Raw genomic sequence first — 23,299 nt, forward strand, 5'->3', positions numbered from 1 at the left:
GACAGTGTGTGGAAAGCCCAAGAATCCAGTGGACCAGGTCCAACGGATCCTGGGTGGATCGGTGGATGCCAAAAACAGCTTTCCCTGGCAGGCGAAGATGATTTCGCACCATAATCTCACCTCGGGGGCCACACTCATCAGTGAACAATGGTTGTTGACCACAGCTAAAAATCTCTTCCTGGGTCATACGGACGATGCAAAAGCAAAAGACATTGCCCCCACTTTAAGACTCTATGTGGGGAAAAATCAGCCTGTGGAGGTTGAGAAGGTGATTCTCCACCCTAACTACCTCCAGCTTGACATCGGGCTCATTAAACTCAAACAGAAGGTTCCCGTTGGTGAGAAAGTAATGCCCATTTGCCTACCTTCAAAAGATTATGTGGAAGTGAATCGTATGGGTTATGTGTCTGGCTGGGGACGGAATTCCAACTTCAATTTTACTGAGCTACTGAAGTACGTCATGTTGCCTGTGGCTAAGCAGGACAGCTGTGTGCTCCACTATGAAAAGAGCACAGTGCCCGAAAAGAAGGAACCAAAGAGCCCCGTAGGGGTGCAGCCCATTCTGAATGAACACACCTTCTGTGCTGGGCTGTCCAAATACCAGGAAGACACCTGCTACGGTGATGCCGGCAGCGCCTTTGCCATTCACGACACGGATGACGACACCTGGTACGCGGCTGGGATCCTGAGCTTTGATAAGAGCTGCGGGGTGGCCGAGTACGGTGTGTACGTGAGGGTGCACTCCATCCTGGACTGGGTTCAGAAAACCATGGCCGAAAACTAATGCAAGCTAGGTTTCACTCTGGAAGAGGGAGAGCTGGCTGGGGCGGAAGGGATAAAACCTGGTGTGAGACTGATGGGCGCCAGCCCTGCAGGTCTGTCAGTCAATAAAGAGCTTTCTTTTCACTAATTTCTGTGCTATTTTTTTTTTGGGGGGGGGGCTTGGGTCTTTTTAATCCTCTCATTTATGGTACAGCAGCAGCCAAGTGGCACAGCGTCTACTGGGAGTGTGGCAGAAAACGCCCCAGGCCCACTGGATATCCCTGCGGTGATACAAGCTGCCCACCGCGGAGGCCACACTCACTGACCACGTGCCTACCGAGGCAGGCCTCAGAAAGGTCATCATTAGCCTTGTTTCACAGACACGGGAACAAAGACTCAGAGCAGTTAAGCGAATTGGTTAAGGTTACACAGCTAGTAAGTAGTGAAGCTGAACCCTGAATCTAGGTCTGTCGGAATACAAACCCTGAGCTCCTTTCACGCACCCTTTTGCCTCTCCAACGTGGATGGGGAGGGAGGGTCCAGGTGTGGTGAGGAAGATGCCAGATCAGAGTGGGATGAAAACAGTGTTTTGACACAAACATTTGTGGTCCCACACACCAGCAAATCAGAAAACAAAATAAGGTGGCGTAAAGGCGGCTCTTTGGACTTGCTGGGTTCAAATCACAGCTTGGCCATAAGCTTGCCAAGTGCCTTAAGTTCCCTGGTCTTTTTCCTGAGGGGCTTAAGCCCAGACGATCTTTCAAGTCCCTGCCAGCAGTAACATTCTGGGACTCAGTAAAGGGTTAGTCATCATTATGGAATTTGCCTGTTTTAGTAACTTTGAAGAATTCTTGCTCTTCCAGGGTTCCCTGGCACCACTTGGGCAAGTTACTGATCCTCTCAAAACCTCATGGGGGCTGCTGGTACTGACTTTCTATAACAAGAGGAAGATGCAGAGCGGGAGGGTGATGGGCCAGGCAGCACGAGGACTGTTGAGCAGCCCTTGACCTTGTTGCCAACAGAAGCCCTGTTCTGTGCAGGAGAGCACCGTCACTGCAGCCCACCCCCCTTGCCAGTGCTTCCTTTCCCAGCCTTTCCTGCAGGTGACCATGCAACCTGGTTCTGACTCACGTGACACAGAAGGGAGACTTTTATGTCCCTCACTGATGAAAGGGGAGAACCGCTCCAGAAATAAGACAGACACCACCCTCTCACCACCACCTGTTTTCTCCGCTCCCCCTGCTTTATGGTCATCACGATGCAGGGAATTGCAGCACCATCTTAGGACCAGCACTGGCAGGAAGAATGACTATGCTGAGAAAAATACAAAGAACCTGGGTCCTTCATGATGTTACTGAGCTACTCTTGACCTGCCTCCCTCCAGACTTCTATGAAATAAAACATCTTCATCGCCTGTTTTGTTAGCTGGGTTTCCTGTCCCTCACAGTCTAAATCATACACGGTATTTGATGTGCTAAAAGTGCTCAGATTCCAGCAAAAGCTCACAACTCGCATGCATACAATTCCTGTATCTTCTTTTCTCCTGAGGGCTTTAGGGAATGCTGCTCTGAAGTCCTGATTTATGTTTTTGTTTCTACCTTAGTTGCTTTCCATCCCACAAGTATTTAGTGCACATTTTATGCCCTATCTGTAGTTACCATTTTAGATGCTGTGTAAATACGAATGACTCCTGGATGGGGCTGAAGGCCTCTTAGAGGAGGCAACCCAGAGCCTGAAGGCAAACAGGAGGCGCGCCTGCCCAAAGGGGACGGGTATTCCTCGGGAAGGCCTAGACTTGGAGACGGCAGGGGGTGTTCAGAGGCCACAGAGTGCAGGGTCCCCCGGGGTGGGCAAGAGGTGCTACTGGGGAGGAAGGCAGAGAAGGTAAGTGAACTGAGAAAATGCCTAAGGTTTTCTCATTATTTTTGCCCTGAGTGGAGACCAGGATCCACTTAATACAATCACATAATTCTTCAAGAAAACTTAGTGCTAAAGGTGCTGCCTGAAGAGAAAGGTGTTAACTATATTCTAAGAGGCCTTTGAAAATGTGTTTGCGTGATTTTCCCGTTTCTGGCTAGTACCTCTTTCATAGATTCTAGAATATAGGTTTAAGTCCTTCACAGGTCCACTAGCTCTGACCTGTTGAAAATTATCAATGGGTTGAGAGAGTGTACATGAGGAGACATCACGGTGGAGACCAGACTCTGGTGAGAAAATGACATCGGGTGGCATTTTACACCAGGAGAGGGAGAGACCGGATTTTGGTACGATGGGACAGTATATTGGTGACGGGTCAGTGTACTGAAGGTTTACAGCAGAAGAGCTGAGTTAGAAAGAGAGCTTCTTGTCTGCAAGGGTTCTGGAAGCTTTCTTCTGGGGGACCCTCAAGAGCATTTCTTTGTGAAATAGGAGACTCAGATGGCCTGCATTTGTTGAAGGTGGAGTTCTTGGGGTGCTCTGAGGAAAAGAATTTCCTGAGGCCCCCACAGGAGGATGGGGTTCTGTGGAAAGCTTTATTGATAATGTAAAATTAAGGGGGTTCCCCTCCTAGGTCCCAACTCCATCTATCCCACCATGGAAGAAGTCCAATCTTGTCTTCAGCAGGGCCAGAATTAAGGCCACTGCCCAGAATTTCTGTTCCATATTAAAGTGCAGTCCAGCCCAGCATCTGACTGGCTTAGCTTGTGTTCCCAACTGCAGTCCACCGTGTGTGAAGTCCTGGGCCATGAGGCTGCTTACGGCCACGTGACTATGGAGGGAGAACAGGCGAGCACACGGGCGAATGGGGGTCACGGAGCAAGAGAGAAGAACTCTTTGGGAATCTTAACCCTCCAAGGTTTTGCAAGCTTGCAGTGGCTCCCCCCTCCTAGCCAACTCACAGTCTTTGCTCTCTTCCTTTATTGATGTTAACTAGCTAATTACGGTAACACGTTGACTCCTGTAAATGGTAGGTTTCTTCCAAGTGGGAAAAGCAGCCCCTATTCTTTCTAACAATTCTGATTATCTCTTTCTTGTCACGAGCCCTTGAAGCAGTTTTCTGTCTCAGGAAGAGGTGGAACTCTGACTTCTGGGAGAGCTCTGTTCCTAAGGGTAGTCAATTCTCTGTTTAGCTCAAACTGGGTGCTGGATAGTAAAGGTTCAAATCTCACTTCCTGGCCAATTTAACAGCACAAAAGCTAGTAAATTTTCAAACCAGGGCACTGTTTTCAAAGTGTGAGCCAGAAAGGCTCCAAAATAAAACAAGCTCCCCCGCTATCAGTAGAGAATTATCCATTCCAAAAGAATCTGGGATAATCAGGACTTGAGATAAGAGAGCAGGAGGAATATAAATATGTGAGTGGAGGAACAGGCAAGGTTGAGGGTGAGAGAGAGGTGTGTGTGTACATATAGGGTAGGAAATAAGTATTTTTGCTCTTTCCATTTTACTTGTATATCAAATAAACGTAGTTAAATTGCACTAGCCAATGTTTAGGACAGTTCTGCTTTATGTTAAGGGATAAAGAAAAAGCACAATATAAAGAGAAGTCCAACCAATCACGCAGGAAAAGCGATCATGGTCGACTTGACTGCTCTAAGGTCTGCAGGGAGTAAATACTTAGGCTTCCCGGATCATCCCAGTCCCGGCGGGGTCTTCTACTTGGGGCCAGTATTTTCCATACAAGTCAAACTTTTCCTCCACTGGGACGCTGAGCACATTTCCGAAGGACTCCACAGAAACAGCACAGCTGCATTCCAATACTGTTTCGAGATGTGCCTTTCCCTTCAGCTTTGACAGTAGTTAATGCGCTAAATGTCTTGATAGAGAAGGTCATATTTGGGAATATTCTTTGGATCAATAGGACTTTGGACAATAAGTTTTCCCCTCATTGCTCCTCGATAGATCACTTCAATCAAATCTATGAAGTCTTGTTTGGTTTTGAAACTTCCCACAAACTTAGTGTGATCTGGAGACCTAGATAGCACAGAAGAGAAACAGCCTTGCTCAGGATAAACAAAACGAATAGTAGCTCTTTTACTTTCTTCTTGTCAGGGAGACTTTAGACATAAGGCCCAACAATGATTTTTCCATTTCCATTTGATATATGACTAAAACCAGTGCTGTGGGTCCCTGGGGTAGCGTGTAAGCCCTATCATACGAAAGCTTCTACTCAAAATGTACTTTAATCACTTCTCCACTCATTATCTAGTAGAATTCCTTGAGTGCTGGTGTGGGCACAGTTTGTTTTGTTGTTGTGTTTGGCTAGGCACTGTGCGAAGCCCTAGTTGCAGTCACTTCTATTTCTGAGTAGTGGGCGTTACATTTTTTTCCTTCCTTCTTCCTTCTTTTTATTTTATTTTATTTTATTACTATTTCGAACATCAAGTGTGCTCACTGCAGAAATTTTTTAAGACAAAAACAATCGCCACATTTTGGTGTATATTCCTCCAATCATATGTACGTGTGTGTGTGTATATATATATATATATATATATATATGGGTCTCTATGTGCATTTCTTCTTTCACAATAATGGGAATGTATCATACATACTATTTTGCAATATGCTTTTTTAAACTAACATGTATTTCTTTCAAAGTTGTTAACCATGCCATCTACAACATCAGGGTAAACTGGTACCTAGTACCCCTTTGTGGACATCTAGGTTCTAAGTATTCTGCTTCCTAAACGACGAGATAAGTATCCATGGAGGCAATTTTGCCCACTTTCAGGATTATTTTTGTTCAGCTAAATGCAACTGCTGGGTTAAAAATTTTACACTTTTAAGTGTAAATATGGCATGTAATGTCATAAATGGCCTTCTAAAAAGCTGCACCAAATTAATACTTAAATGAACCATATTCTAGGAGGATAGACACCTTTCATACCCTTAAAACACAAGTATTTTACACACTCAAACCGATGATGACAAAGCAGGTACACAGATCTCGACAAGCGGATATCTCAACCACAGTAAGAAAGAATAAGAATTACGGATAGTCAAAATAAGTATTATATTAAATACTAGGATGCCGACTGGATGGAGTGGAAGGCATTAGAGAAGAGTTCATGTCACTTATTCTTGACAGGCTTTGTTGAAGAATAACTTTAAGGAAAGAAGAACCCTTTTCCTGGCAGAAGACAGGAAACTTGGCAAGAGAGGAGCATGTCTTAGTTTGCTGAAAGGAGTACTTCTTTTATAAATGCAACCTATCAGTCCCAAAGGTTTAAGAACAACATAGTTTGTTCTAAATGAAACTCCTGGGAAACTTAAAAAAAAAAAAAAAAAAAAAGGTTCCATATTTTCTAGACTAAAGGATGGTTAGTGCTTCACAGCCTCGACTATCCTTTCATACTTAAATAGGAAATTAAAATTTGCCAATCATGCCAGAACACTCATTTTGTACCAAGTTCCACGTAAAAAGTTACAGAGAGCCTCAGCTGAGGAAACAGTGCCAGTACAACTCACTGAGCCACCGATGCATGCAAATAGGTAAGTTATGGAAACTGCTAAAGAGGAAACTTTTAGACTGTGATAGCTTGTCATGTCAACATAACTTACCCATAATCCACTTTCATGTGTTGCCCATTGAAGAAAAACACAGTAGATGGAATATAACTGATGTCAAAATAGTGCGTATAAACTGGAGTTCGGTCCACATCCACCAGATATATAGCAGCCATTTTACTTAAGCCAGGAGAGGTCTTAGAAAGCTGCAAATGAGGAGAGAGATGTAGGTTACAGTAGGAAAGGTAGCTAATGTTTCTTCTGTGAAACGTTTTAATAGAATAGTCTGTTTGAAAAAAATTCCTGGGCCAAAAATCTAGCCTGAGTTCCACATTAGACACAGTGTAACTAACCTTACCTTTCTGAGACTGAATCACTGTTGGCAGGGTTAGGAGAGGGCCCTGGATAAATTGTGTTAATATAGTCCTTCATTGTTGTTCTTCGACTTTTGATTGTAAAGTTTTAATAAACTCTTTATGGATTTATAAAGTCCATGCTCACTTAAAGCAAAAACAAAACAACTTGTAACTATGTATTACCCACATCAAAATACCCTGAGGCCCCTTTCCTTCCAATCCCCACATAAACAGTTATACAAAAAACAGCACACACGGTACTATTATGTGCTGTCCTATGTGCTTTCCACTTTTAACTCATTTAATCTTTACAACATTCCTATGAGGTTCATACTATCATAGTCCCCATTTCGTAGATGAGGAAATGGAAGCATAGGGAGGTAATTTGCCCCTGGTCACATAGCTAGTAGGCAGTTGGTTTTGGATTTGAACTCAGGCAGCTTGGCTTCAGAGTCTGTGCTCTTGACCTCTAGTAATAGTCCTTTCTCCCTACAACTGAGGGCATAATCCTCTGCCCCACCCCCCAGTAACATTACACACTCATATTTAATCACGGTAATGAAATTTTTACACTCCATCCACATAGTGATGTCAGTAATAGAAATAGTGGAAGAAGTCTTAGTCCTGGGGTAAGTCTCCCTCCATAATAAACAGAGACAAGAATAAACCTACTCTGTTCCAAACTGCCCTTCCTACTCATCAAAGTGTGAAGATGGATTGTGAAGTCAGAGATTATCATCAGGCACACACTGGAGCAGCACACCAGTAAAGCAGATCTGCAGGCACAGAAAACAAAGTTCAAATCCCAGCTCTGCAATTTAGTGGTTCTGTGCCTGTGGGAAGTCACTTGACCTCTCTGGGATCCACTTCTCCCCTTGAGAACAGTGACAGTAATGGACCCAGTGTTGTGAGCACTGAATGAGATAATGCTCATGTTGTTCCTGGTCTTTCATTGCCTTGCTGGTGAAGTGGCACTCTGACAGCTGCTAGTTGGGAAGGACATCCAGCACAAGTTCAACACAATCACAGATGGAGGTGTTCAGCTCTTAGTGAAAGCGTACTAACAACTGAACAGCTATATCCCACACCCTGCCTATGCTCCCGGATGCGCTTTGCAGATGTTGAAGTGACGATGTGTAGATTTTTTAAAGAATGATTTATTTAAAAAATTCACTTACAATATCATCTAGTTGCAGACACACAGGATCCTCGTCTCTCCCAAATCTGAGAACCAACACTTTCTCTGCAGTGCTTTTTATCGCCTGGTCGACTTCTTTTTTGCTGGTCAGCTTGGGCAACAGGAAGCTCATCTTGAAATAATCCAATCAATCCCTTGCTGTCAGTCCTGAAATAAAGTTGCAATATTTAGTTTTTATTTTAATTTTTTCCTTTTATTACACCAAAGAAATTGAGTTCAGTGAAGCACATGATGCCGTTCTCAGCTGGGTGCATATTTACATTTGCATCGCTAAGTTACTTACCATAAATACATTTTTAACTGTAGAAAACCTTAAAATAATAAAGTTCCACTTTCAGGCTTTATACAAACATGCAAATGTTAATGTTAGTATGGAATATTCTTTAAATTACACAGCTTTTTTCCCCCCATTATTCTATTACCCTTGCTATGATAGTCAGGTCTCTCAACAATTGCAGAATATTAGGGAGCCCCCTAGTGGCATCTGCATTCCTAGTAAATTTCCAAAGTAAAGAATAAAGTTAGTTCTTTCTTTTACTTACTAACTACTTGGACCAGTTTGGGTTAAAGTTGCAATATTTAAAGGCAGATTAAGGGCATGAGTCCTCATTTAAAGAAAAATTAATTTTTGGAGTAGGTAATATATATGCTTTTTTCCCAGAGAAAAGAGGTTTCATACAACACAGTATCAAAAAAGTATAAGTAACATACTCAGTGCACAATCAGGTGGCAAATAAGTCCACCAGTTTAAAAAACAACAATACAGAAAGGTATACTGTGGAAAATCTCCCTCCCTGTCTCCCCTCAACTGGCTTAGTCCACACTGTCCCATTTCTCCCCACACACCAGGTAACTACTTTCATTAGTTTCTCATGTATCTTACAGAGTTTTATTATGCATTTGCTAAAAAATATAAATATGCATTCCTGCTTTCTCCTTTTACCCCAAAAATAGCCTTTCCTACGACTCAGTGTTCTAGCAGAAAAAAGATGACATCCTCAAATTTAGTAATTGGGGGACTTCCATTGAGGCAGGGTATAGGAGAATAGGGTATGGCGCTAGACCCTCTGGCAAGCAGCAGTGGGGCGCTGTTCCTACCCCTATACCTGAAGGAGCCATTGGAGGGAGTAGTGGCCAGAACTGTGTGGTGAAGATGGCTGAGTGGAGAAGGCTGCTGTATAGGAAGTCAGTGTGCAATTAGGGGATTCAGCAGCTCCTCTCCCTCCTGACCTCCTGCTAATGCTCCCACTAGCTGACTCCAACTGGAACCAGAGGGTAAGGGAGCTGTGGTGGGAGAGCAGGCTAGAGAAGGAGGAATGGATCTAGAGGGGCAATGGCAGATGCCCATAATACATATGAAGTCTTTACCCACTCTTGTGTGTGCTGCACTTTTTCACCTAATATATGAAGATCCTCCCATATCTCTAAATAGAAAATTTACACAGTCTTTGTCACAGTAGCATACTATTTCATGTACTTTTTAAACAGTCATTTATTGATGGACCTTTGTATTATCATGAGGCCCGGTTTAAAAATTCTTGGTGCAGCCCTGGCCAGGTAGCTCAGTTGGTTAGAGTCATTTGGATACACCAAGGTTGTGGGTTCGATTCCCCCGGTCAAGAGTCAATCAATGGCCCTGTTTAGTGTGGCTCAGTTGGTTGAGCGTCATCCCATGTGCTGAAAGGTTGTCGGTCTGATTCCTGGTCAGGGCACATGCCCAGGTTGCCGGTTCGGTCCAGTGGCAACCGATTGATGTTTCTCTCACACTAATGTTTTTCTCTCTTTCTCTCCCCCTTCTTCTCTCTTTAAAAAATCTATAAAAATATCCTCAGGTGGGGATTAAATAAATACACACACATACTTGGAAAGTTAAACCATACTAGTAAGCAGAGAGAAACAAATTAAAAGATATATAGGGTGTTCCCAAAAAAATGTATACACACACTGTGGATAATTATAAAGGCAGTGTTTATTAAAATACATTTCATTTTCAAAATTGAGCTACCAGCTGTTACAGTGTGTATACATTTTTTCAGGATGCCCTATTTTAAAAAACCGTTAAACTGGCAAAGATTAAGCAAAAATGGGAAGAGTGTGAGTGAAGGGTAGGCATTCACAGTCCTACCTGGAATGCAGAGGGGCAAAACTTTTCTTGAAAGCAAGCTGAAATACTCTCTGACCAACAATTCCAGCTCTGAGACTTAGTTCTTAGGAAATAATTAGACACGGGCACAAAGATTTACATACAAAGGACATTCATCTCACTTATAACGGTAAAAAACTGGAGTTAACTTAAATGGCAATTTAATAGGGGGCTGGCGAACTGAAAGATAGTACAGCTCTGCAATGTACTATTAAAGTTATAAACCCTTCGGAAACGGAAAAGTTCTCATGATAAAGAAAAAAAGTTATAAGACAGTGTGATACCACCACATTCTACAATCTAGGTACAAAACCTAACCCTAATACATACGTACGTGTTTACAAAGAAAAATAACTGGGAAGGAATATCCCCAAACACCATCACTGGCTAGCTTTGCGTGTGAACAGACAGGTGAGTTTTATTTAAATCGATACAGCTGACCCTTGAGCCACGCAGGGGCTGAGGCGCCCGCGGCCCCGCGCATCGCGCCCCCGAAGCCCAACCTCGGATGGAAAATGCAGTTCGCCCTTGGAAAACATTCAAACCGCGCGGTTCGACCCCGCGTCGCTCAAGGGTCACTGATAAATTTCTAGTGCTGCCTGTGGTAGAGAGAACGACACTTACTTTACTTGTACAAGTCTCCTCCCTCTCTTCAACTTCAGGACAGTCGGCAGCCCGGCCCCTTTTCCAGAGTCGGGAGGGCTGGCGGCGCCTTCTGCCGGAAACGCCACAGGTACCCTAATCCGGAGGAACTCAAGGGTTGTTGCCTAGAAACCTTCGGAGGTCCACTTAAGGGGACGGAGACGGAAACGGAAACGGAAACCGCACAAGCGCAGTGGATGAACCAGCTCCACAGCCCAATAAACTGGTTGTTTCAGTCGCGGTCTACTTTACCGGGCTCTGACCGGAAGCCTTAGAGCCACTTCCGCCCTCACTAAACATGCCCGACCTCTTCCACCCCCTCAGACTAGAGGCGGGGCCTCGCCCCTTAGGCCAAGTGTGGTTGGTCGCAAGGAGACTCGGAAGTGTCTCTGATCAGCGTCCCGGCGGAGGATACACTAGTCCTGAGGGCCGGGTCGCGTTATGTCCCACTCTTGGAGCCGGGAACGGGCATTTTCCGGGTTGTTCTCTATGGTCTCTTCGGACGGATAGAAGGGGCAGCACAAGGTATTGTGGGACAATAATGGCCGCTCTCAAGGTGCTGGTTTTGGTTCTTTAAGGCGATCTGAGCGAGGGGTGGCGGCGCCGGCGCCCCAGAACCCGGGACAGAACGTCCTGAGAGTCGGGCTTGGTGAGGTGAGTGTCCCTCCTTCCTTCCTGACCTGCCCGTCGCCGGTCGTGGCGGCTCCAGGCGGCGACAGATATCCGTCCCTCGGTCCGGTTCGGGCCTGGGCTGGGAAAGTCTCGTCCCTGTCACCCAACTTGTCTTACCCTAAGGATGCGGCGCAGGTCCTGCGGGGCCCGGCTTTTCTCTTAGTTCTGGTCAGATCCTGCTGCCTGGCGCGGCCACACTGAGGGCCAGGGATGCTCCCCGGCGGTCCCCCGCCCCCCTCCTTAGGCCTCCGCCTTTGCCCAACCCCAAAAAGACGCCGAGCCCAGTCGGGCTCCGCGTGTCTTCCTCCTCTGCTCTGTCCCGCGGCGTCTCTACCAGGCGATCTCCTCCACTGGAGTGTTGACTCCGCGCGGGCGGGGATTTTGGTCTGTTTTGTTCTCCGCTCGATCCCTATTTTCCACAACGGCGATGGGCTCCCGGAAGGCACGGAATGAGTAGTTGTCGAAGGAGTGCATCCAGTTTCATTTTTTATTGTTTTTCTCGTACCCCGTGTAGCTTCTTTGCCACGAATCCTTCTCCAGAATCCAGCCCCCTCACTCCCGGCGCATTCGTCTCAGCGGCTGCGAGGAGTCTCTCTCGGGCGCCTTGTCCGGTGCTGCCGGCGTCTCCCTTGGCCGCCTCTAGAAACGCTTCACTTCCCGTTTCCCTCTAATCCGCTTCAGTTCATCCATCCACTTATTCGTCAAACGTTTATCTTGCTGGCCTTGAGTACAGCATCCGCAAGACAGACCAGACAAGGCTCTTTTTCTCCTGAGTAGGATGGCTTTCTAGGGATTATATTTTCTAGTTTAGGCTGCTTCTGAGCAGAGCCTGGATGGCTCTACCTTCTTGTTTAGATTTTTCTCACGTGTATACAGATGTCACCAGTATGCAGCTTTCCCTTCTCTCTTCTACCTGATGACATTTAAAAAAAAAAAAAGCAGCTCTTGTTTCTCTTGTCCATAGCATGTGTCCAGTCTGACAGTATTCCTCTATAGAGCTGTGCACGTTCATTAGAGCTGCGTAAAACATTCTGGATTCTGGTGGTACCCGGACCCTGGACACCTCCTTTGCTCCACTGACTAGTTGGAAAGGGGAATTATCCAAGCGCTCAGAATTGGTGTATGTTTACAAGTGGATGGTGTGTAATGGGAGGTAAAGAGGAATTTATTACAAGTAGAGTACTAGGAAATCTCACAGCCACCTAAATACTCTTCAGAAACACCATTTTCTAACCTAGTGCTTCTCATCAATATTTTTGGTGAACATAGATTGTTTCTAAACAGATTTTGACTGCTGTACACAACTGGTCCAAAAAAAGGCCACTAAAGTATGGATCACATGGATGGTAGCCTTATTCCCAATATCTCTGCTGCATCTGTAAGTTTAAAGGGAGGGAGAGGTAGAACTCATGTGAAAAATGGCGAGGGATCCAATCAGTGACACAGGAGCACAGCAAATCATATAATGTAACAGTTACATTTATGTAACACTTCATGGTTACAGAGAGCTTTCACATATACTCTTTTGTTTGATTCTCACAATAACTCCATGGATTAGATAAAGCAAAAAGTATTTCCATTTTATAGATAGAGGAATTATGCTTAACCAAACATTAAGTTATTTGCTTACAATCAGTCATACAGGTAGAAAATATCGAGAGCCTGGATTCCAATTGAAGTTTCTGACTTCACATCCCCCACACTCCCTTTTTAGATGCCATCGTGCTCTAATAGGTGTGTCATCGTGAGACCTGAGGATGCTTTCTTGGATCCTGGTGTTTGGTGTGTGTGTGTATTTCTTATGTGTGTTAAGGTGGGAGTAGGATGATCTTTTGAGATTGTCAATGACTTGATGGCCAGGTCTTAGCAAGGGGTACTAAAGAAATCCTGGTCTTAAGGGGGAGGTTAAATATACCTATAACTACAATTATCTTGGGGTATAGCAGAGCCAAGTCTTTTCCCCTCTTATGTCCAATACCAAATGTTTTGTCTTCCTTCCAAGGAAATCCCAGAGCCTGTCATGGAGGACCCCAGTGAGGATACCTCGATCCATAGATTGGAAGGCACTGATGGGGACTCTCAGGTTGGTGGTCTTATTTGCAAGACCAAAAGTGCGGCCAGTGAGCAGCATGTCTTCAAGGCCCCTGCTCCCCGTCCTTCATTGCTGGGACTGGACTTGTTGGCTTCCCTGAAACGGAGGGAGCGAGAGGAGAAAGACGATGGGGAGGACAAGAAGAAGTCCAGGATCTCTTCCTACAAGGACTGGGAAGAGAGCAAGGATGACCAGAGGGATGCTGAGGAGGATGGCAGTGACCAGTCCGGTCGAGGTAGCCGAAAAGACAGGTAAAGGCTTTAGGATGGGTTGACTCAAAGGGAGTGAAAGTGGAGGCCAGAAAATAATGTCCTATGTTTATCTGTCAGTTTTCTTGTTGGACATGTAGAGCTTTCGGAGTATATTTGATTTTATAATACTGAGGGTAGGTAGGAACTGATGTATTTTTCACATTTGTGGGGAACATTCAAAGGAGACCAGTGAGTAGATGATGGTGGTTAGAAATACTTTGGGTTGTTGTCATATGTAAGTAAGCCTGCAGTACCAGGGGATAGAGTAGAAAAGGACAGGTCACTCACTTGACACAGTCAGAGGCTTTGGGGCAAGGTTTTCTCCTGTGGAGGGACACTTTACCAGTTGCCCTCCCTGTTTCAGACATTATCGATCTGCTCGAGTAGAGACTCCATCCCATCCTGGTGGTGTGAGTGAAGAGTTTTGGGAACGTAGTCGGCAGAGAGAGCGGGAGCGCCGGGAACATGGTGTCTATGCCTCATCCAAAGAAGAAAAGGATCGGAAGGAAAGATCGCGGGATCGAGACTGTGACCGCAAGAGAGACAGAGGTAGACTGCCCAGCATAGTTCCCATAACCCATTAAGCATTTGAATTAACCCACCAGCCTCTTTCCTGTTGCAGGAAGAGTCTTTATAATGCCCGTTAAATTAGGGAGCCCTGTTTGCATAATGTCACCCTGATTGGTTATTGACCTTGTTGGGACAGGGAATAGCAGGCAGTTTAAAACTGTTACTTACAGCATAGCTGTTTTGCTTGAGTGTGTGGTCCTCGTTTTATTATGAAACTTGGTGATAATGGGTAATATGTCTGAGAAACCAGAGTTGACAGTAGTGTTGGTGGTAGAGAAAGTGCTATGGAGAAAAGGTAGACATAAAATCCAGTATTTTGCTCAGTGTTGTTTACATTTTATAGCTTATAGACTTGTAACTATTAAACAGTTACTAATACACTAATAACCGTTCTTTTCTGAATTCTCACAGGAAAATAACTGCTACTGTGAATTTGAAACCTTCTAGCCATTATCTATTTTTTCCCCTTAAAAGAATGGGGATATGTGAGTTTCAGGAGCCCATAGATCATATTAGAGCAGTGTAGGTTGCACCTGTGAGTGGGAAGGCCTGTCCTTTCTCTAGGGTGAAGACTGGTGGAAGTTGGGACGGGATACATGTTTTCTAAGCTCTGTGTGTGACTCTTGACAGATGAGCGGGATAGAAGCAGGCACAGCAGCAGATCAGAGCGGGATGGAGGGTCAGAGCGCAGCAGGAGAAATGAACCAGAGAGCCCACGACACCGACCTAAAGGTAGACTGAGCCGTTGCTGGTGGTGGTTTGTGAGGGTCAAACATACAAAAGGCAGGGTGATCGACTCCTATCCTCAGTGGGATTGCTGTGGGCAGAGAGGGAATTCCTGATTCCATCATGAACGTCTATGACTATTTGGCTCTGAGTTGGGTGGGAAGGCCCTGACTTCTCTGTAAAGATGGATATGATCTTTAAGGTGATAGGCTGGCTTACTGAATAGCCATTTTTCCAAATGGTGGGAAAGAATAGGGAGCTGCGGAGCAGAAGGAGAATTCGTTAAAAATAATTATTTATATTTAAAGGGTTATGTTTGCAGAGACAAATTGGAAATTCCTTGAAATGTTGCAAACACAGATGAAAACTGGACTGTTAAAATGCAGATATCTTTAAAAACTGTCAGAACCATCTTATCCATTGCAAATAGGTACAAAGTTTATAAACAGTAAAATAAACTTGGGACATTGACTTTTGGCTAATAGTTGTAGAGCCATGTCCTGGTTAAATTAGATGTGTTTCCTATGGATGTGTCTATTGTGGCCCCAGATGCAGCCACCCCATCAAGGTCTACCTGGGAGGAAGAGGACAGTGGCTATGGCTCCTCAAAGCGCTCGCAGTGGGAATCGCCCTCCCCTTCACCTTCCTATCGGGATTCTGATCGGAGCCATCGACCGTCCAGCAGAGATCGGGATAGGTGATGTTCTGAGCAGAGCAGCCTAGTTTCTCTGGGTGGGTGGCGTGGGTGGATGTGATGAGGGCAAAGGGCTCTGGGCTGGGAGAGCAGATGGCAGCTGGGGGACATGTCTCAGCTTAGTGACTCTTTAGTGATGATGGTTATACTGTTTCCCAGGTCTGTAAGGAGCAGGTACTCAGACGACACACCTTTGCCAACCCCATCCTACAAATACAACGAGTGGGCCGATGACAGAAAGCACCTAGGGTCCACCCCGCGTCTCTCCAGGGGCCGAGGTAAGGCAGTATGGGAGTAGGCAGCAGGAGAGCAGGGTCGCTCCTTGGTCAGGCTGAGCAGAGCTGTGCTTCTGGAGCTGTGTGCTTTGCAGGTCTGTTGGTAGCCGCTGGGGATGAGCTGGGGTTGTGTGGTCTGACCTGTTACATGTTCTCCTTCAGCAAGACGTGAGGATGGTGAAGAAGGGATTTCGTTTGACACAGAAGAGGAGCGGCAGCAATGGGAGGATGACCAGAGGGTAAAAACATTTTATCTTTGAGGGACTGAATGAGGGATGGTGGCCATCCCATTGGTGAATGGGTGACAGGGTATGTCAGTGCAGGGGCCATGAGTGACACTCTGGTAGAATTGGACTTTGATGACAGCCTCAGGGAAGCTGAGCCCTGTTTAGTCCTAAAGCCCTGGAATCTCCAGAGGCAGAGGCTCCGCAATGAAACTCCTCACCTAAGGCAGGTCAGACCTAACTTTTCTAGTTATGTGTTGGTGCCACCATGTGGTAAATCTTAGAAGTGCTGTCATGATGAGCTGCCATACGAAGTCTTACAGACAGAAAATCAGTCACTGTGGTTCTCCTCTAGATGGCGCATCAGAGCAGGCTGGCCGCCTGTGTCTTTCACAAAGGCTGCTCCACCACACCAGTGACTTCTTACAAAACGTCTCCTCCCTTCTGGCCTTGCCTTGTGCATAAACTTGATATGTCCCCTGTTCCCTGTGCTTTGTGTCCTGTGCTGCAGCAAGCTGACCGGGATTGGTACATGATGGATGAGGGGTATGACGAGTTCCACAATCCCCTGGCCTACTCTTCCGAGGACTATGTGAGGAGGCGGGAGCAGCACCTGCATAAACAGAAGCAGAAGCGCATTTCGGCTCAGCGGAGACAGATCAATGAGGTGACGCTGCTGCCTTCAGTAGTTGGAGCAGATTCAGCCGGAGTTGGGGGCATATGGGAGAAGCAGCAGGTCATATGCACATGATGGCAGTACAGCTTGTCTCCCCACTGCTGAAGTACCAGAAGAGCTATAACTCTAGAGGTGGAGGAGGGGAGGCTGTGGAACTTTTCAGTAGCTTAGAAAAACAACACATCCAACTTATAACCTCTCTTTGCAGTACTTCCTTGAGAGGTGCTGTTAATGGGAACTGATAGGGTAGGACCTGGCTCTGTGGTCTGTGTTCTTTGTGTCTCTGAATGGGGCTGGGGACGGTCACCATATGTGTGTCCTTGCAGAGGTTCTGGCTGAGATATAAAGTGCCGCTTCTTGGAAAAGGTACTGCAGGAGATTTGGGATCAGCAACTCTCCTGTCTAAGGAGCTACAGGCTAACAAGGCCTGTGGCATCTCTGTGGTCCCTGTGGCCCTTCTGTCAGGACTTGATGCATGAACTTGCCTGGTGACCTTTCGGGATGACCTTTCGGTTTCACTCTGATCGTGGCCTCCCACTGTGTCCTTACAGGATAATGAGCGCTGGGAGACCAACCGCATGCTCACCAGTGGGGTGGTCCATCGGCTGGAGGTAGACGAGGACTTTGAAGAGGACAGCGCGGCCAAGGTGCATCTGATGGTGCACAACCTGGTGCCTCCCTTTCTGGATGGGCGCATCGTCTTCACCAAGCAGGTGAGCTTCCTCTGTGGTCCTAGAGAAGGAAGCTCAGCCTGGCCGGTGTGGCTCAGTGGTTGAGCGTTGACTTAGGAACCAAGAGGTCGCCAGTTCGATTCTTGGTCAGGGCACATGCCCAGGTTTCGGGCTCCATCCCCAGTAGGCGGTGTGCAGGAGGCAGCCTATAGATGGAGCTTCTCTCTCATAGATGTTTCTATCTCTCTGTCCCTCTCCCTTCTTCTCTCTCTCAAAGTCAATAAAAATATATTAAAAAAAAAAAAAGCCCATAAAGATCTGAAGTAGAAATGGGAAGGAAGGAAGGAAGGAAAGGAAGGGGGAAAAAATGCTGTCACAATAGGGTAGTCGCCCCTCTCATTCCCTGGGGCTGTTGGGAAATGGACCTTCTTCTTGAGAATAATGATCAATGGGAATTTCTCTTTCACTCAACCTCCTGCAGCCAGAGCCTGTGATTCCAGTCAAGGATGCCACTTCTGACCTGGCCATCATTGCTCGAAAAGGCAGTCAGACAGTGCGGAAGCACAGGGAGCAAAAGGAACGCAAGAAGGTTGGTTTCTTATCATCTGGGGCTGGGGAGTCTCTACATAGTCTTTTTCCTTTTTTAAAATCATATTAGACCTCCTAAGTAGGGTTCCTGTTGGAAGTTAGCACTCACAGAGCAAGAACCACCCCTGGGAGGTGGGCATTGTGTTCTACCAGCACCTTAGTTAGGACAACCACAGGGCCTGCTGCTTCGGGAGCCGAAGGCTGAAGATGGAATGCCTTGTGGGAGTTTACCACCTGCTGCTAGATGAAGCCTGTGAAATGGGCTTGGTTTTCCTGAACACAGGCGTGTCACAGGATGGAGCAGACTTACTTTTCATGACTTTTGTAGGCTCAACACAAACACTGGGAACTGGCTGGAACCAAACTGGGAGATATAATGGGTGTCAAAAAAGAGGAAGAGCCGGATAAAGCGCTAACAGAAGATGGTAAAGTGGACTACAGGTAGGAGTCTGCCAGCAGTGGACCATCTCCAAAGACGGGCCCTCAAGGGCACTTGCAGAGGAACTGATACAGTGTGTGGCTCATGAATAGGAAAGTGATGTCACTTTGTCTTCTGGTCTCTTCTGGCCCTTCCTCTGGTCTCTCTTTTCTACCATCTTCAACTGTCCCTATTGCTGCTACTACTGTAGGAGCTTCTTCTGTGCCAGGCAGCGCTAAACGCCTCACAGTTACTTGCGCACTGAATTCCCACCGTAGTTCCATGGGATATAGGTGCTGTGCTTCCCATTTCATCTGAGCCGAATGAGGCCCAGGGAGGTTAAGTAACTTGTTTGCGGTCACCCAGCTAGTAAATGGTAGAGGGAGGATGACACCCGACAGTCTAGCTTAGAGCCCACTCTTAGCCACTCTTTTAGAGTGCTGCTCAGGTGTTCGGTGTGGGAATGTAGGCTTTGCCCACGTAGACTTCAGTTCAACATGAGGAAAAAGTATTTTTAACAGAGGTTTGAAAATAGAAGGGGTTGTCTTATCAGGTAGTGACTTCCCTCTTCATAGAGGTTTCTAAGGCGATGTTGGGTAAGTGCTTATTGGGATTCCCACATTGGGTAGGTGGCTGGAATCACATGTCTCTTGTGAAGCTCATCCTTTGAACACTCTGAAGTCCTACTGAACTGTCATCTGAATTAATAATTCTCTGTACCCTTGAGAGAAATGTCCCAAATGAGAAGTTGGTACTATTTTTTTTTTTAAATTGATTTGAGAGAGAGGAAGGTAGATAGAGAGACAAACATCTATGTGAGAGAGAAACAACAATCTATCGCCTCTCGTATGCACCCCGACTGGGAATCAAGCCTACAACCTGGGTATGTGCCCTGATCAGGAATCGAACCCGCAACCTTTCAGTGTATGGGACGATGCTTCTACCAACTGAGCTACACTGGCTAGCGGGAGAAGTCAGTACTATTGATCTGGCCTTGTTAGTCTCTAGAAAATTAAGTCCCTTAGATGTTAATTGTTAGCTGAGCAGAGTGACTGGGAAATTAGAAATAGGGAGCCTGACAGAGCATGGGGTAGGTCTGACAAAGGAAAAGTCTTGGAAGGAGGGTGGGTGGAAGATTGTGTTGACTCATGTAGCATTGGGTTGGTATCTTTTTGCCGTGGAGTCTTTGGAAAATCACATAGTGCTTTTGAGTCTTGGGATGTATACACATGTCAGATATTTGAATGCTTTTAGGAGAAGTAGGCAAATATTAAACTGGACTGTTCTCACAGTTCTTTGAAAAGAATCCTTACAGGCTGCTCCATCTTGTTGAGAGGAGGGAGGAGGGAGGAGGTCTGACCTTGATCATGACTCTGCATCTACGACTCTTCTTCTTAGCCCTTTACGGGCTGTGCTGAACTTGCCCAAGGGTGTTCTGTATAAGATAATGACCTGTCATTTCAGCTCCTCTTCTGGCTGAACTCATTTTTAGGGCAGAGGATTTGCCCACTTGCTAATCTGTAACTCCTCTGAGCCATATGTAGCTCTGTTTGACTGGGGGTGTTTGGTGTATTTGGATGATGGATTCTGCTCCCTTAGGCTGGAGGAGGCGAGTAGCATCTCTGATCACCTGGCTGCTCTAGTGTCTTGAAGATTTATTGCATCTTATTGAACTAGTTTTCAGTCTTGGATGTAGGAAGAAGGGTGGAAGGAAAGTGTGGGACATCGTGCAGGGTGCTTAGGCTGCCATGTGTTCTCAGGACAGAGCAGAAGTTTGCAGATCACATGAAGAAAAAGAGTGAGGCCAGCAGTGAATTTGCAAAAAAGAAGTCAATTCTGGAGCAGAGGCAGTATCTGCCCATCTTTGCAGTGCAGCAGGAGCTACTCACTATTATCAGGTAACTCTGCCCCAGGGCCTGGGAATTACAGTACTGACTTGGGTGTCCCCTTTGTCTCCTGTATTTACTTGGTATCTCTTTTTGCTTTGGGCATTACATCTGATGGAGAAGGGAAAGTAAGCAAGATGGCATTGTTTTGTTACCGTTCACTTATTTAAATCTCACCATCTTCTAGACGTTTCAGGTGGTATCTCAGTACGGGGCAGTTTTCCCAGGGAAATCCTCTCTAAGCAGGCATGCCTCTTGGTTAGCCAGATGTGGGGACAGGAGGTGGCAGCATCTTGGAGGCGTGGGTGTGGTCTTCCACTCGGCTGATTTGGCCTTTGCCTTCTCTCCCTTGCAGAGATAACAGCATCGTGATTGTGGTTGGGGAGACGGGGAGTGGTAAGACCACTCAGCTGACCCAGTACTTGCATGAAGATGGTTACACGGACTACGGGATGATTGGGTGCACCCAGCCCCGGCGTGTGGCGGCCATGTCGGTGGCCAAGAGAGTCAGTGAAGAGATGGGGGGAAACCTTGGCGAGGAGGTGAGTGGGCAGGGGCTGAGCTGTGGTTATTACCTGGTAGCTTCCTTCTATTTGAGCTGATCTGCTAAGGCCTGGACCCAGCACAGGGTGTGATAGTGGTGAACCGGTACCAGAGCTTCTGAGCCATCTCTGATCTCCAGGTGGGTTATGCCATCCGCTTCGAAGACTGCACTTCAGAAAACACCTTGATCAAATACATGACTGACGGGATCCTGCTCCGAGAGTCCCTCCGGGAAGCAGACCTGGATCACTACAGTGCCATCATCATGGACGAGGCGCACGAGCGCTCCCTCAACACCGACGTGCTCTTCGGGCTGCTCCGGGAGGTGAGGGCTGTGGGGTCCACTCTCTCTGTCCATGGTGCTTTGACCAGCATATTGTTGGTGGTGATCGTGGCTCTTCAGGTGGGCTTGGGGCTAGCCTGAGGAAGTGAAGTAGTCTCTGTCAGGACAGAGTGTCCCGGGCCCCCAGTTGCTGGGTTCAGCCCTGGTGTTGCAGTTCATTCTGCTCTTGCTCAGCTGAGTGACTCATGGCTTTCTTCGCTGTGGCTCCATGGGTTCAGTGTTCAGTGTTATGCATCTCTGTGCCAGTTTGTTGGCTTCAGCTTCTGTTTCATTTGGGAGTAATGTTGAGACTCTGGAGGATGGATGCCAATGGTCCCAAACCTATGGGGAAGTCCCTGACTGACCTCTTCTCTTAGGTGGTGGCTCGGCGCTCAGACCTGAAGCTCATTGTCACATCTGCCACTATGGATGCCGAGAAATTTGCTGCCTTCTTTGGGAATGTTCCCATCTTCCACATCCCCGGTCGTACCTTCCCTGTTGACATCCTTTTCAGCAAGGTACCGAGGCCTCCTTTTTTTGAACTGACCCTGAGTGAGAAGTTGGAGGGTGCAGGATAGGGTGCTGAGTTGGGAAAGGTGGGTACCATGAGGTGCATGGGGAAGCCAGTAGCTCCAGGGCTGAGCCAAAGGACTGTGCTTTGGGTGTGTTTTGTTTTATTGTTTCTTTGGAGCAGAAGTGTGGGGCCCAGGGGTGTTAGTCAAGCTTATCTACAGGTGCGGCAACCCTGAAAGTCTGCCGTCTCCAGCCCTAGACTAGTGACTGGGCCACTGGTTCCCAGAGAGGTGCCTGGCCTGCATTGCCCTCGACACTTTCTTCTGACGGTGTCCCTGGCTGGTGTTGCAGACCCCGCAGGAGGATTACGTGGAGGCTGCAGTGAAGCAGTCCTTGCAGGTGCACCTGTCAGGGGCCCCTGGGGACATCCTCATCTTCATGCCTGGCCAGGAGGACATAGAGGTACGTGCCTTGTCATGACCATGATGAACGGGTGTATCCTATGTGTGAGAGTTTGGGGCTCTAGTGGCTCACGGTTACTTTGTCCTCAGGTGACCTCAGACCAGATTGTGGAGCATCTGGAAGAACTGGAGAATGCGCCCGCCTTGGCCGTGCTGCCCATCTACTCCCAGCTGCCTTCTGATCTTCAGGCCAAAATCTTCCAGAAGGTGCGAGAGCAAGAACGTCTGTCTTGGGCCCTCACCTTTGGGTCCTCTTGGGTTCTCCCAGGAGGGCAAGAGCGTAGGAGTTCCTTTTCTGGCAGGGGTAGGGCGTGCTCTTTCCTCAGGTTGGAGGGAGGGGTTGAGGGGAGTCTTTGCTACCTGAAGGTCTACAGCTCTCCCTCCCTGCACATCCTTGCCTGGCTGTAGGCTCCGGATGGTGTTCGGAAGTGTATTGTTGCCACCAACATTGCTGAGACATCTCTGACTGTCGACGGCATCATGTTTGTAATCGATTCTGGTTATTGCAAATTAAAGGTAAGAGAAGACACAGGGCCCTGGGCCCTCACCCAAAGCTAAATTGGGATGGGAAGCAGGCCCTGGGTCCTCGGCCCTCCAATGAGGGATTCACATGAAAGTGGTGCTGGTTTAAGAGACTAACATTTATTGAGTTCTGAAGTTGCTATGTGCTTGATTCATTTAATCCTTGTGGTAACTTGATGGGGCAGACAATTTAAAAATTCAATAGAGATCATGGAGCTGGTGTTTCTGGGGAAATTTATAGAGGTTTCTGGCTCCAAAAAGATGGCTGCCTGTATTGCTAAGACACTTTGCTCTGCGGTGTGTAGCAACCGGGGTTTGTGTTTGTCTCAAGGCTGCCACCCTTTTCCTTTTCTCCCTTACTCTGTCCTTAATCAGCTCTTTGCTGCCCCTTCCTAGGTCTTCAACCCCAGGATTGGCATGGATGCTCTGCAGATCTACCCCATCAGCCAGGCCAATGCCAACCAGAGGTCGGGGCGAGCTGGCAGGACGGGCCCAGGTCAGTGCTTCAGGTATGAACCCTGTGCCAGCCTGCTTTCCGGGGCGGCGCTGGGATTGCTGAGTGTGGGGCCTGGGCCAGAGTGGGTGGGATTGGACTGTGATCCAGCAGAG

At 47.0% G+C, this 23,299-nt stretch overlaps 3 protein-coding genes across 7 annotated transcripts in view; 2 read left to right on the forward strand and 1 right to left on the reverse strand.

Annotated features, from left to right (window-relative positions):
- Positions 1-824, forward strand: LOC107524192 (haptoglobin). Its single transcript, XM_016195990.2, has one exon. It carries the CDS (start codon positions 98-100, stop codon positions 782-784), a length of 687 nt encoding a protein of 228 aa, XP_016051476.2. The 5' UTR covers positions 1-97; the 3' UTR covers positions 785-824.
- On the reverse strand, positions 804-11,198 carry TXNL4B (thioredoxin like 4B). Its single transcript, XM_016195983.2, has 4 exons — positions 10,569-11,198; positions 7,782-7,948; positions 6,302-6,453; positions 804-4,714 (listed from the first exon to the last, which is right to left on the reverse strand). Exons 2-4 carry the CDS (start codon positions 7,911-7,913, stop codon positions 4,549-4,551), a joined length of 450 nt encoding a protein of 149 aa, XP_016051469.1. The 5' UTR covers positions 7,914-7,948; positions 10,569-11,198; the 3' UTR covers positions 804-4,548.
- Positions 10,872-23,299, forward strand: part of DHX38 (DEAH-box helicase 38) — a 19,645-nt gene continuing 7,217 nt past the window's right edge. The window contains exons 1-19 of one of the 5 annotated variants that reach the window (XM_087827421.1): positions 10,872-11,240; positions 13,261-13,601; positions 13,966-14,150; positions 14,802-14,903; positions 15,447-15,594; positions 15,751-15,869; positions 16,029-16,105; positions 16,602-16,757; positions 17,318-17,479; positions 17,919-18,026; positions 18,354-18,466; positions 20,204-20,341; positions 20,685-20,871; positions 21,012-21,197; positions 21,572-21,712; positions 22,059-22,169; positions 22,259-22,375; positions 22,577-22,684; positions 23,087-23,199. In XM_087827421.1, the coding sequence (XP_087683547.1) occupies positions 13,279-13,601; positions 13,966-14,150; positions 14,802-14,903; positions 15,447-15,594; positions 15,751-15,869; positions 16,029-16,105; positions 16,602-16,757; positions 17,318-17,479; positions 17,919-18,026; positions 18,354-18,466; positions 20,204-20,341; positions 20,685-20,871; positions 21,012-21,197; positions 21,572-21,712; positions 22,059-22,169; positions 22,259-22,375; positions 22,577-22,684; positions 23,087-23,199 (2,594 nt within the window). In that variant the 5' untranslated portion in view covers positions 10,872-11,240; positions 13,261-13,278. Of the gene's footprint in view, positions 11,241-11,842; positions 13,041-13,239; positions 13,602-13,965; positions 14,151-14,801; positions 14,904-15,446; positions 15,595-15,750; positions 15,870-16,028; positions 16,106-16,601; positions 16,758-17,317; positions 17,480-17,918; positions 18,027-18,353; positions 18,467-20,203; positions 20,342-20,684; positions 20,872-21,011; positions 21,198-21,571; positions 21,713-22,058; positions 22,170-22,258; positions 22,376-22,576; positions 22,685-23,086; positions 23,200-23,299 lie in introns of those variants that run through there. The other 4 variants (XM_087827422.1, XM_087827423.1, XM_016195955.2 and 1 more) reach the window with 4 other exon arrangements.

The sequence above is a fragment of the Miniopterus natalensis genome, chromosome 18, assembly GCF_054644295.1.
Source record: "Miniopterus natalensis isolate mMinNat1 chromosome 18, mMinNat1.hap1, whole genome shotgun sequence".
In the NCBI taxonomy this organism is placed as follows: domain Eukaryota; kingdom Metazoa; phylum Chordata; class Mammalia; order Chiroptera; family Miniopteridae; genus Miniopterus; species Miniopterus natalensis.

Excerpts from the sequence above, each read along its gene's own strand:
- LOC107524192 (XM_016195990.2), top strand. The coding sequence starts at position 98 with ATGATTTCGCACCATAATCTCACCTCGGGGGCCACACTCATCAGTGAA.
- TXNL4B (XM_016195983.2), bottom strand. The coding sequence starts at position 7,913 with ATGAGCTTCCTGTTGCCCAAGCTGACCAGCAAAAAAGAAGTCGACCAG. Across the intron at positions 6,454-7,781 it reads GTCTGCAACTAGATGATATT|CTTTCTAAGACCTCTCCTGG; the intron begins GTAAGTGAATTT and ends CCTCATTTGCAG. Across the intron at positions 4,715-6,301 it reads CACATGAAAGTGGATTATGG|GTCTCCAGATCACACTAAGT; the intron begins GTAAGTTATGTT and ends TGTGCTATCTAG.